Here is a 13,961-nt window from a genome sequence, read left to right as displayed (position 1 = left end):
CTGAATCCTGGGTTTCTCCAAATCTGTGACATTACTGCTAAATTGTGAAAGGCAAGATTATCTTGCATAATCTCCTGTTGTTCCATGATCATTTGATACTTTAGGCCATATTTCCAATCAGATTATGGATTGACAGGTGCCACACTCTTTCATTAGCTAATAGGACTTTGTGCTGTCAGAGATCATTATATCTGACCAACAAGAGGAAGTATTACCTGGGGGATGGATGAGTTCAGGAGAACTTATTCATCACTATACAACAGCAGTCCAGGAAGGGATAGCTCCTTTATATTGCTCTCAGTTTCATGCCTGCCCCAGAATTTAAAGTGCACATTGTGCAGGAAATGCTTATTGCACTCAAATACTGATTGTTGCACATTAATTAACATCACTGCCAAACAGCAAGCATCCCTTCAGTAAAAGTACGTGACGATATAGAGCACCAGACAACATACGCACAGAGACACAGTTAACACCTCTTTTTTTATTCTAAACTATTAAATGGTAAGTAACAGTTATGTGCTGCAGGAAAGAATTTTTATCTTGCAGACTACAGAGCTCAAAACTGTTAGGAAAGAAAATACTTAAAATCAAATAAAGAGGAATTCATTTGTGAAATCATAGCACTGACGGATTTGTAAAATAAGGAGTTCTTAAGGAATAGCTTAAATTGAACTTAAGGAATAGATTACTACTTGATGGAGTAAATGAGTGGCTGAGATAAACATACTCTAAACCCAGACTGTTTGACTGTTTGATTGCAGTAGATAATTTCTTTTCAATGCTTTAAAAGATGTCTTAATACTAAACAAGATTTTTTTACATTCTGTTTGTGGGTGGTGCTTCCCACATGAATGTAACTGGCACTGTTTGTTGCCTATCCCTTATTTACTCATGAGAGAATGGTGGTTAACTGCCTTTTGAAATCAAAGCAGCCTTCTGGTGCAGGTACTCCCACAGTGCCGCTGAACCTGGATTTACACTCAGTGATAATGCAGGAATGATAAAAGTAAATTTGATGAATATATTGTACTTTACTCCAATCTAAAGGCTCTTTGGACTAAATGATAGGAGCTAATATATTCAGAGAGTGATTCCTCTGGCAGATAAAAATGGGAAATGGACATGACTGGGAGACATTAAAACAAATAACTGACATCTGATGTGGATTCTGTTGTGATGATGTAGATGTGATATGAATGTGTTCTATAATAAATGGTTGGTTTACAGATACAGGTTGATAACACATACATTGAATGGTATGAGTGGTATGCTTATCATTACTCCACTTTACTGTAAAATTCTGCATAAGAGACCAACAACCAGATTTCATCAGAATGAATACTGCTATAGTTTTAAGTGATCTACGAACAGGATACTTAACATGTTAATTACTCATATACTCGATGAAAAATGCACATGGCAAATTAATTTTTTAAATATTTTGTTAAATAGCACAATGTAGTTATGGCAAGAGAGTAAGTACCTTCAAATCATTTTGGGATGAAATACTTTTGTCAGTATGTGCTTTAAAAGAGTGACATTCCGGCAAGGATGGACTTCCATTCACCAGTATTTAATGTCATTGTTGTAGGAAGCCATTCCCAGTTGGAGACCGTGTTACTTTCAGTGGGAAGGACTGTGTCTGTCAGCAGTGTTCTCATACATTGGTTACAGCCTCTGAGCCGATAAAGATTCATGGACCAAGTCGTAAGTTTATTTTCTCATTTTGGCTTATTTAGTTTCCTTTGTAATCTTATTTTTTCACAATCTCACTAAACATTTTTTCCTTCTGCATCTGGAAATCTCTCCAGTTACACAGAACCATTAATTCAAGAAAGCATTTGGAGCAATATGTTCACTGAGTTTGCCTTGGACTGTAAACTGATTTAAAAATGTAGTTAAAGAAACAAGCATGAAAATATGAATATTTTAAAATGAAAGCAGTTTATCAGAACTAACTGTGAAGACAGTGCTTCTCCATGGATTGTCTGTCTCTGTGTTGTAATCACTTGCAGGAACGTGCTCCAAACTGTTGGGTACTTTCCATAATTCATGTAGAATCTATATATCAGTCCTTCTGATATTTCCCACTTGTATTCTAATCATGTTTATTGTGATGAGTACAATGTAACAACACAGTGGGGAAAGCATCAGCTCTCAAACAGTACCAATTACATCTATATGGAGACATTTGCTTTGTTCTGCAGGGACCGTTACCTGTCACAGTAACACCTATGGAGTGGAGCACCATTAACGAAAAGCAAAAATAAAGCAAGAACTGCTGAAAATACTCAGCAGATGAAGCATCAACTTGCCACAACCTAGTAGTTGAAAGAACTATCTTGGTAGAAGATTACAAGTGCCCCAATCCCACCACATTGCGTAGCCACTGTGCGCGCAGTGCACCACACACACACACCTGTGACAGTGCAGTGAAGGGAAGCTCTGCTGAAGCAGGAGCCACAATCAGGAATGCAGTAATTGGCCTCCTTTCTCAATTGTTGCACTTTTTAAATCATTTATGTTTACAATCATAATGATCAGCAAAGAGATAGAAAATTAAGCAACATTTTGTTGCATGCCTGTTGTGTTCTTTATATTTATACATACCGTGGGTTACTAATAACGAAACATATTCTGGAAGACATAGAACTTTTACTTACAGCAACAACCAAACCACATTTTTACAGTACCATGTTCTCGACCATTCTATCATTTCTGCGCATGCTCAGAACTCTCTCCAATCACGTTCTGACACGTCAAATCACCACATCTTCCTTTCCTTAAAGAGAAAAACAATTAGCAGCACTGACCAGAGCAAATACATAACTTAACATGTCTCTATCACTCTCTCTGGGGGTTTATGAACACGAGTAGACCTTCTAAGTGGTTCACACAGTTCTTGTGTTTCATTGTTATTTTCATGTTTTGTCTGGTCTGCATCAGTTAACTGAAACTCTGAAATTGGCTCTTTCTTAAGGTCTTTGCGATTTCTTCTTAACACTGCTCCTTCCTCTGTTTGGACCATGTATGATCTGGGTTGTACTTCTTCAAGTACTGTAGCTTTCTGTGTCCATGTGTTCATTTTGTCTTGTATCCTCACTTCATCTCCTTGGTGCAGTTCAGGTAATGGACCAGAACATCAGTCAAAGTATGTTTTCTGCTTTGCTTTGTGTTCATCTTCCCATCTTTTCACTTGTTCACCTCCCTCTGTTCTCAGAAGGCTCTCATCTTTTGGCAGATTGGATCTCAAATGGCGTCCCATCAAGAGCTGAGCAGGTGAAAATCCACATTCAAGTGGAGTGCTCAGATAGGCTAACAAGGCTTTATAAAAATCACATCCACTATCTTCTGCTTTGTGCATCAGTTTCTTGATAATTCCTACCGACTTCTCAACTAATCCATTGGACTGAGGGAAGAATGAACTAGATGTTGTATGGGCAAAGCCCCATTCATGAGCAAAATGTCTCATGCATTCACCATTGAATTGTAGACCATTGTCTGTGAAAACTTCATCAGGTACACCATGTCTCGAAAAAACTGATTTCATGCATGCAATTACATTCTCTGCAGTTGTTCTGCTCAGGCCACACACTTCAGGATACAATGAGTAGTAATCTGTTATTAATAGATAATCTTTGTTGTCAGTTACAAAAAGATCAATGCCTACCTTCTGATAAGGTCTCTGAGGACTAGGATGTGGATGCAGTGGCTCCTTAGGGTTGCTAGGTTGGTATTTAAGGTATATTTGGCAGGAAGAACAAATTCTGCAATTTCTTGATTCATCCTGGGCCAAAACATCACTTCCCGAGCCTTTCTCTTACATTTTTCAATACCTGGGTGGCTTCATGAATTTCCCCAAGTATTTCTTTTCGGAGACTTTTAAGAATCACAATTCTGCTACTTTTGTACAATATTCCATCCACAGCAGAAAGTTCTGATCTGTGGTTCCAATATTCTTGTACTACTGAGGTACAGCCATGCTTATTATCTGGCCATCCATCCATCACCACTTGTATTAACTGACTGAGAATTTTGTCCTTCTCTGTGTAAAGACACAGCAATTCCAACTTTTCAGCAGAAACAGGTACAGTCTCTATGATCATATCAACAGATGCCTGAACATCAACAGCATCCCTGTGAATGTCTTTTGTTGTTGGATCCACAGCTCTGAAAAGTGTGTCAGCCGTGTTCATGAATTTTCCAGGTGTGTATGACACATTCAATGCATATCTTTGCAACTTGATCATCATTCACTGAATTTGCAGAGGATAGTCGCTTAAAGGTTTGTTAAACAATGCAATCAGAGGCTTATGATCAGTTTCAACATCAATAGATTGCCCCTACACAAACTGATGAAATCTCTCGCAAGCAAACATAATGCTGAGCAATTCTTCTTCAATTTGGGCATACCTTGTTTCTGGATCAGATAACGAACGAGATGCATATGCCACTGATAGCCATTCCTTATCATGTTTCTGGAGTAATACTGCCCCTAAGCCTGCTTGAGATGCATCACATGAGATTTCAATGGGTCTCTCAGCATCATAGAATTTCAACACAGGTTATTTAGTGAGCACTTTCTTGAGATTTTGCCATGCCTTCTCCTGTTCATTATTCCAGCTCCATTCATTTTTCTTTTCTGTTAGCTGCCTCAATGGAGTAAGCTATTCCGAAAGATTGGGTATGAATTTTCCCATGTAGTTGACCATTCCCATAAACCTTTGAACAACCTTTTTACATTGTGGTCTTGGCATGTTCTCAATAGCAGAAACCTTCAATGGATCAGGACACACACCCTCCTTGCTAATGATATCACCCACAAAGGTAAGTTCAGTCACTCCTAGCTGACATTTGTCTTTATTCAACTTCAGGTTTGCCTTGCATGTTGCCTCAAAGACTTGTCTGAGTCTGGCATCATGCTCTTGTTTAGTTGATCCCCAAACAATAATATCGTCCATGGATGTATCCATGCCCTCAATGTGCTCATATAGCATGTGAATAGTTTTATGGTACATTTCAGGAGCTAATGCAATTCCAAATGGAAGCCTAAGAAAACAGTATCTGGCAAAAGGTGTGTTAAAGGTACACAACTTTAAACTCGGTTCATCTTGTTTAAGTTGCCAGAGTCCAGAGGATGCATCTAATTCACTAAAGCACTTTGCATCAGCAAACTGTGACATAATTTCTTCATGAGTAGGCAATTTGAAATGCTCTCTTTCAATGGCTCGATTCAAGTCTCTTGGATCTAAGCAAATCCTCAGTTTTCTATTTTTCTTATCAACAATGACAAGCGAATTGAACCATTCATTCAGTTCATTAATTTTTTTATGACTCCTAGCCGTTCCATTCTGTCAAGCTCTGTTTTTAGTTGATGATGTAATGCAAAAGGCACTTTTCTACATGAATGTTCTACGGGTGGCAATTTTAATCATGTGCTGTACTGGAAGACAAACAAGCCCTTTGAACAAGTCCTCATACTCTTTCATCGAGTCACTATATTCTGGCTGTGTGTCACTGTCCAGGAGTAATACTCTTTTCACCAAATTTAGTCTCTCGCAGGAAGATAAACCCAGTATTGACTGTACATTCTTTGGCACCACTACAAATGAAAGTGTGTGCACAATATTCTTGTGTGATACTTTTGCCACACATATTCCTTTAACTGGAATGTCTGCACCTGAATACCCAGTCACTTTTATATTTGTCTTATGTAACTTTGGTCTTGGCTTCAATGCACTAAACTCAGGTTCTGCAAGAATTGTGCTCCAGTATCAAGTTTAAACAAAATATTGTTTTGGTTCACTTGCAGTGGAATAGTCCAGTCATTCTTACTTTCTTTGTTTTCACAAAGCACATCTATATAAAGCTTCTCAAGTTCATTTTCAAGCGCTACATTTACTTGTTTTATTTTCTTTCCACTTCTGCAACAGTGTGATAAATGATTACTCTTACTGCAGTCGTTGCACATTTTCCTATATTCTGGACACCGTTTTGGCCGATGCTGCCACCCACAGCAATCACATAGCTTTTTTTCTCTCAGATGACATCTTGCTCTCTGTCAGTTTCGTTGTTGTTTTATTATTTTTTTCTAATATGTTCACGCTTTTTTACAGCGTCTACATTGCAACTCTCAATGCAAAGGTCTTTGGCCTGTGATGGCATGGTTTCTGAAGCTTTGCAGAGCATCAAGGCTTTTTCCAAGCCTAAGTCTTCTTCTCTTAACAGTTTTTCTCTCAGACCATTATCCAGAATGCCACAAACAATTCTGTCTTTAATGAGAGAGTCTGTCAGTTCTCCAAACTCACATGTTTTACTCTGGTGTCTCAACTCAGTAACATATTGATCAATTATTTCACCAGCTCTCTGTGCACATGTAAAAAATATATGCCTCTCATACATCACATTACACTTAAGTATACAAAATGCTTCAAATTTGTCCATTATCGATTTTAGCTTTAAATTATCTCCATTTTCAAAAATACAATGATTTTATACCTCAATTGCGTCATCACTTATTACGTGGAGTAGAGGTGCAGCTTTTGTTTTTTCAGGTTTTCCATCATAGAAACATAGAAAACCTACAGCACAATACAGTCCCTTCAGCCCGCAAAGTTGTGCCAAACATGTCCCTACCTTAGAAATTACCCATAGCCCTCTATTTTTCTAAGCTCCATGTACCTAACCAAAATTCTCTTAAAAGACCCTATCATATCTGCCTCCACCACCGTTGCCAGCAGCCCATTCCACGCACTCACCACTCTCTGCGTAAAAAACTTACCCCTGACATCTCCTCTGTACTTACTCCCCAGCACCTTAAACCTGTGTCCTATTGTGGCAACCATTTCAGCCCAAGGAAAAAGCCTATGACTATCCATACGATCAATACCTCTCTCTTATACACCTCTTCTCAGCTTAAATTATTATCAGCATCAATCACCGATAAATACATTTCAAAACACCGCTTAAGTTTTCTCCAGTTCTCAGCTACGTTCCCAGACAATTGAAGTGTCAGTAGAGGCTGAAAACCTTCCATTTGCAAAACTGTTAGCAAGCACCAAAACAGTTTGAGCTCTTTTCCATTATCTTCGATTGTACCGTGTCAGGAAACATATTATTCTTCTGGACCAATTTCTAACTCCAAGTTGTCTTCCAGACTGACTTCCGACACCATGTTGTGTTCTTTATATTAATACGTAGCATGGGTTACTAATACAGAATCATATTCTGGAAGATATAGAACTTCTATTTACAGCAACAACCAAACCATGTTTTTACAGTACCATTTTCTTGATCATTCTATCATTTCTGCGCATGCTCAGAACTCTCTCCAATCACGTTCTGGCATGGCATATCACCACAATGCTCAAAATAGCTTCTAGCTGTTTTTATTTTAAAACAAATCAAATTAGTAGTTTGAATAACATTGAAACTATTAAAGTATGTAGATTCACTAGTTTACTTGTTTAAAATGCATTTATATAATTATCTTGCTTAAAAACATGAAAACATGATACAATTTGTGAAGGAAAGACATTATTATGGTCCTAACAATGCATGAACTGGAATGGAAATTCAGGCAAGGTTATACAAAGTTTTCATTTCCCAAGAGCAACATTGAAATAAATTATAATAACGTATTCTTAGTTTACTTTTAAAGTTCCTGAGTACAGGGAAAAAATGCTGACTTTGTTTTCAAATGAAACTTTCAACGCTGATTTTGGCGAGAGGATTTTCCTGCATTGCCTAACAACTGAAACCAAGGAAAGGCCAGTTATGTTCTTGGTCATGTGAAGATCATGCACTGATAGGGTGTGCTTCGGCCAGGACAGGATACAGCTGTTGCCATTGTTTCCTCAATCAAGTTTTGTGAGAGAACTATCACACTTTCTCTTCATTAAGATTCCTGTATATTAGATGTATTTTTTATTTTGATCTTTTAAGTGTTCAAACTCTTTATGTCCTGGCAACAAGAAAGAAAACATTGCAAGACATGTGCTTTAAAACTGGGGAATTTGTTAATCCATTTATACAGTTATGCAGCTATTTAAAAACTCCCATGCCAGAAAGAACGATTACAAGTTCAGATCAGAGCTTATCTACAAGCTTTGGAAAATCGTCTCCTATTGTATCAATGTACCTTTTCCATTTTCCTATGTGTTAGTCATCCCCATAGCCGGAAATGGAGAGAGAAAGAGAACTTGAGGCTTACTTGAGGTTCTGATTGTATTAAACTTTAGTATATGTCAAATGTTTGGTTCAGTGAAAGTAGCACCATCTCCTTTAACTTACATGTAGGAGAGAATCTGTCAGTATCTGGACCTGTTGCACTGATTGGAAGGCCAATGTTCCAATTGACTACATCGACAGCTAAAGGATTTATTTGAATATTCTGAATTGGAATATAAGTTATGAAAACATGCTTTCTGGGTACAATCAATAATTTATGTTGGCCATTTAAAGTTATTGAAAAAGATAGTAGTCATTAATGAGTTTTGATATATGTGTGAATACAAAATTCCACTACTTTAAGAAATACAATTCCTCCTTTTGGGTCTATGGTAATAATAAAAAGTTGGCACACTACCATGAAGGAGTTCATTCCATTTATTGCTTAAAAACAACACCAAATGGCTCACTTCAAACAAAACTAAAGAGAGTAGTGTTTATCTGCACTTTATTGCAAAACATACCCATTTTATGTAGTCATTTGCAATTTCAATTCATGTTTTCTAAATGATTTCAAGCAGAACTATAATTAGTTGATTCAAGCTGTAATTTATTCAAAGAAAGATACAAAATATCAACTATGTCAGAATAAATTTAAGCAGGATCTTGCTATCGATGTCTCAATTGTGGAGTGTATATTCCAGTATTAAAATGTAAGCGGGCACTGTCGTGACTTTCTGCGGCACTTAAGATTGTTTGGGTTATTAGGGAAGGGCCAATAAAAAGAAGTTAGGTTTAATTAGAACAGCCGTTGTTGGGTTGGGGAACTGAGACATTAACAAGGAAAGGCAGAGGCTAGGGTGAGGTTGCTATCACGTTTTTCTTTCTTTCTTATTGCATAGTTAGAGTACTGGAATGACAGCCAGTGAAGTGAATTTTCTGTGGAAGGTAGAAGACAAGGAGGCCTCCGGTCGCCCTAACGACTACACAGGGAAGAAGTCCATCCAGCTGCAGCTTCTTACAGACCACATGAGGGAACTGGAACTGGAATTGGATCACTGTCAGATTATTCAGGAGCATGAGGAGATGATAGTTAAAAGCTTCAGGGAGGTAGTCACATGGAAGTTGCAGGAAGCAGGTAGCAATGTGACTGTAAGAAGAGGGAAAGGAAATAGGTAAATAGTGCAAATTACACTTGTGCAATTCTCCTTAAGTAGGAAGTATACCACTTTCGATACTGTTGGGGGGATTACCTACCAGGGGGAGTCAGCAGTGACCAGATCTCTGGCACTGAGTCTGACTCTGTGGCTCAGAAGGAAAGGCAGGGGAAGAGGAGAGCAGTAACATTAGGGGATTCTTAATAAGGGAAATAGGCAGGAGGTTCTGTGAACAAAAACAAGATTCACAGATGGTATATTGTCTCCCACATGCCAGGGTTAGGGACATCTTGGATCAAGTCCAGAGCATTCCTAGAAGGTAGGATGAGCACCCAGGTGTCATGGTCCAAATCAGTATGAATGACATAGGCAGGAAGGGTGACGAGGTCCTGCAAAGTGAGTTCAGGCAAATAGTTAACACGAGGAATTCTGCAGATGCTGGAAATTCAAACAACACACATCAAAGTTGCTGGTGAACGCAGCAGGCCAGGCAGCATCTCTAGGAAGAGGTACAGTCGACGTTTTGGGCCGAGACCCTTCGTCAGGACTAACTGAAAGAAGAGTTAGTAAGAGATTTGAAAGTGGGAGGGGGAGGGGGAGATCCGAAATGATAGGAGAAGACGGGGGGTGGCGGGGGAGGGAGGGATGGAGCCAAGAGCTGGACAGTTGATTGGCAAAAGGGATATGAGAGGATCATGGGACAGGAGGCCCAGGGAGAAGGAAAAGGGGGAGGGGGGAAAAGTCCCAGAGGATGGGTAAGGGGTACAGTCAGAGGGAAAGAGGGAGAAAAATGACGGGAGAGAAAAAGAATGTGTGTATATAAATAAATAACGGATGGGGTACGGGGGGGAGATGGGGCATTAGCAGAAGTTTGAGAAGTCAATGTTCATGCCACCAGTTTGGAGGCTACCCAGACGGAATATAAGGTGTTGTTCCTCCAACCTGAGTGTGGCTTCATCTTTACAGTAGAGGAGGCCGTGGATAGACGTATCAGAATGGGAATGGGACGTGGAATTAAAATGTGTGGCCACTGGGAGATCCTGCTTTCTCTGGTGGACAGAGCATAGGTGTTCAGCGAAACGATATACACACATACTTTCTCTCTCTCTCCTTTTTCTCCCTCTGTCCCTCTGACTATACCCCTTGCCCATCCTCTGGGTCTTTTCCCCCCTCACTCTTTTCTTTCTCCTTGGGCCTCCTGTCCCATGATCGTCTCATATCCCTTTTGCCAATGAACTGTCCAGCTCTTGGCTCCATCCCTCCCCGTCCTGTCTTCTCCTATCATTTTGGATCTCCCCCTCGGCCTCCTACTTTCAAACCTCTTACTAGCTCTTCTTTCAGTTAGTCCTGACGAAGGGTCTCGGCCCGAAACATCGACTGTACCGCTTCCTAGAGATGCTGCTTGGCCTGCTGCGTTCACCAGCAACTTTGATGTGTGTTGCTCAGGCAAATAGTTGTTAAGTTAAAGGACAGGATTTCCAAGGTGGTTATCTCAGGAATGCTACCAGTGTCATGTGCAAGTGAGGCTAGAAACAGGAGGTTAATACAGTTTGACACATGGCTAAGGAGATGCTGCAGGAGCTGGGGCTTCAGATTTGCAAATTATTGGGCTCACTTCTAGGGAAGGTGAGACCTGTATAGATGGGACAATTTGCAGCTGAACTGCATGGGGACCAATATCCTTGCAGGGATGTTTGCGAGTGCTGCTGTGGGGTGACGGGTTGGGGAGTGGTTGGTGAGGTGATTTAAACTAGTTGCAGGAGGTGGGAGCCCTAGTGCCAAGACAGGCAATGGCTTGGTTTTGGGGAAAGCAGATATTAACAAACTCTGAGTTTTGAGTTGCCTCTATTTCAATACAAGGAGCGTTGTAGATCAGGCAGATAAGCTTGGATCATGAATCAGCATGGAATTATGATACTGTAGCTGACAGTGAGATTTAGTTGCAGGAAGGACAGGGCTGGAAGCTCAGTGTTCCAGGGTTCTGTTGCTTAGGGCATGATTAAGGAGGCAGTATTAAAGGGCGATAGATGGCTTTACTTGTCAAGGAAAATATCATGGCGGTGTTCAGCCAGGACAGACTGGAGAGCTCATCTACTGAAGCTGTATGGGTGGAACAGAGGAATAAGAAGGGGATGACCACATTAATAGGATTCTATTATAGACGACCCAATAGTCAGTGAGATCTAGAGGAGCACATTTTTAAGTATTAAGGATATTGATGTATTAAGTTAGATAAGTTGCCAGGACCAGATGAGGTATACCCCAGGCTACTGTGGGAAGCAGGGAAGGAGATTGCTGAGCTTCTGGCGATGATCTTTGCATCATCAATAGGGACAGGAAAAGTACCAGAGCATTGAAAGATTGCAAATGTTGTCTCCTTCTTCAAGAAAGGAAGTAGAGAAAACCCAGGAAGTTATAGACTAATGAGTCTTACTTCAGAGGTGGGCAAACTGTTGGAGAAGATCCTGACAGGCAGGGTTTATGAGCATCTGGAGAGACATAATCTGATTAGGGATAGTCAGCATGGCTTTGTCAAGGGCAGGTCATGCCTTACAAACCTGTCTGAGTTCTTTAAGGATGTAACAAAAACATTGATGAAGGTAGAGCAACGGATGTAGTATATGTGGAATTCAGTAAGACATTTGATAAGGTTCCCCATGCAAAGCCTATTCAGGCATGGGATCTGAGAAGACCTTGCTTTGTGGATCCAGAATTGGCTTGCCCTCAGAAGGCAAAGGGTGGTTTAGATGGTTTGTATTCTGCCCAGAGGACAGTGACCAGGGATCTGTTCTGGGACCCCTGCTATGCGTGATGTTTATAAATGACCTGGATGAGGAAGTAGAAGGGTGGGTTAGTAAGTTTTCTGATGACACAAAGTTAGGGGTGTTGTGGATAGTCTGGAGGGTTGTCAGGCATTACAGTGGGACATCAGTAGGATGCAGAATTGGGTTGCAAAGTGGCAGATGAAGTTCAATCCAGATAAGTGTGAAGTGGTTCATTTCGGTAGGTCAAATTTGAAGACAGGATATAATATTATTGGTATAACTCTTGGCAGTGTGGAAGATCAGCGAGATCTTGGAGTCCGTGTCCATGGGACTCTCAAAGCTGCTGCGCAGGTTGACAGTGTTGTTAAGAATGCATATGGTGTGTTGGCCTTCATCAACCATGTGATTGAGTTCAAGAGCCATGAGGTAATGTTAAAGCTATATAAGACCTTAGTTAGACCCCACTTGGAGTACTGTGTTCAGTTCTGGTCACCTCACTACAGGAAGGACGTGGATACTATTGAGAGAGTGCAGAGGAGCTTTACAAGGATGTTGCCTGGATTGGAGAGCATGCCTTAAGAGAATAAGTTTAGTGAACTTCGCCTTTTCTCCTTGGAGTGACGGAGGATGAGAGGTAACCTGGTAGAGGTGTATAAGATGATGAGAGACATTGATCGTGTGGATAACCAGAAGCTTTTTCCCAGGATTGAAATGGTTAATACAAGGGGCCATAGCTTTAAGGTGCTTGGAAGTAGGTACAGGAAGGATGTCAAAAGTAAGTTTTCACACAGAAAGTGTTGGGTGCATGGAACGCACTGCTTGACAGATTGGTGAGAAAGTCAGTGAGAAATGGGTTGGGATCAGAGAGAGGTTCAGACGTAGAAAAGGTTATGGGAATTCAGTGGATTGGGATTGTAGAAATGAAAGTGTGAAGAGGGTAAAGAAAAGTAGAAGGGATAGAATTTGCAAGGGACAGAGGATGATACTCAGAAGGGAAGAGGACTGGGGAGTTAGGGATAAGATTGGGCTCAGGGATTGGGGATGAGATGGTGATTTCAGTACATTAGGTCAAGGTGTCATTCAGATAGGTGATTGTGATTGGAGGATGTCAGCTACATTGAAGGAATTGGTGTTGAGCGGTTATTAATGAAAATACTTGAAGGGACGGGGACATCTTGTTTGCCTCCTTTAATTAATTAACGCTGTCTCCAGTAAAGGCTTGTTGAGGTACACACTGCCCGGCAGCTTGCTATGTGAAGAGCAGTTCCGTGAAAGGGACACGACATCAGAAGGAGTATTGCATATTACATAATCGCACTGACAGCTTCAAAGTCACGACCGTGGAGAACTACAAATAAGAATCTGGAAGTGAGCTAACAATTGCATTGCTGGTCACAGATAATCATAGTTTTTTTTAATAAAATTCTAGTGTGTAACACACATGATAGAATTTATTAGCTGATCAACCATTGTTAACAAGGTAAATCAGCTGTGATTATATTGAATGGAGGGGAAGCCTAAGGGCCCTGGTAGACAACTTCTGCTCCTGTTTTCTTGTTTTCTTGTGTTGTTGTGGCCGTTCTTCCTCAAGTAGAAAAGATTAAAGGAATATTCAGTGTATGTGTTCAAAATCAGAAATGGCCTTGTTACAGTAAAGGAGGAAAAGCTGTCTCCAGTGGCAGAAGAATTGATAACCAGAGGAAACAAATTCAGAGTAATTAGCAGTGAAACAATCAAAGGCAACATAAGGAAACATTTTCCTTTGCAGCAAGTTGTTATGATCTGGAATGCACTGCATGAAGGGGGGCAAACACAAATTCAAAAATAACTTTGAAAAGTCTATTTGGGTTTAGTCTTGAAAAGAAAA

At 40.2% G+C, this 13,961-nt stretch overlaps 1 protein-coding gene across 1 annotated transcript in view; it reads left to right on the top strand.

Moving 5' to 3' along the window:
* The window catches only part of ablim3 (actin binding LIM protein family, member 3), a 323,415-nt gene that overhangs the window by 173,842 nt on the left and 135,612 nt on the right, over positions 1–13,961 (top strand). Inside the window, exon 4 of the mRNA XM_072263720.1 lies at positions 1,595–1,710. Within this exon, the coding sequence (XP_072119821.1) occupies positions 1,595–1,710 (116 nt within the window). The remainder of the gene's footprint in view (positions 1–1,594; positions 1,711–13,961) is intronic.

This window comes from Mobula birostris, chromosome 7 (assembly GCF_030028105.1).
Source record: "Mobula birostris isolate sMobBir1 chromosome 7, sMobBir1.hap1, whole genome shotgun sequence".
Taxonomy (NCBI): domain Eukaryota; kingdom Metazoa; phylum Chordata; class Chondrichthyes; order Myliobatiformes; family Myliobatidae; genus Mobula; species Mobula birostris.
The sequence above is the reverse complement of the archived record's forward strand: the minus strand, read 5'-3'. Positions and strand labels throughout refer to the sequence as shown.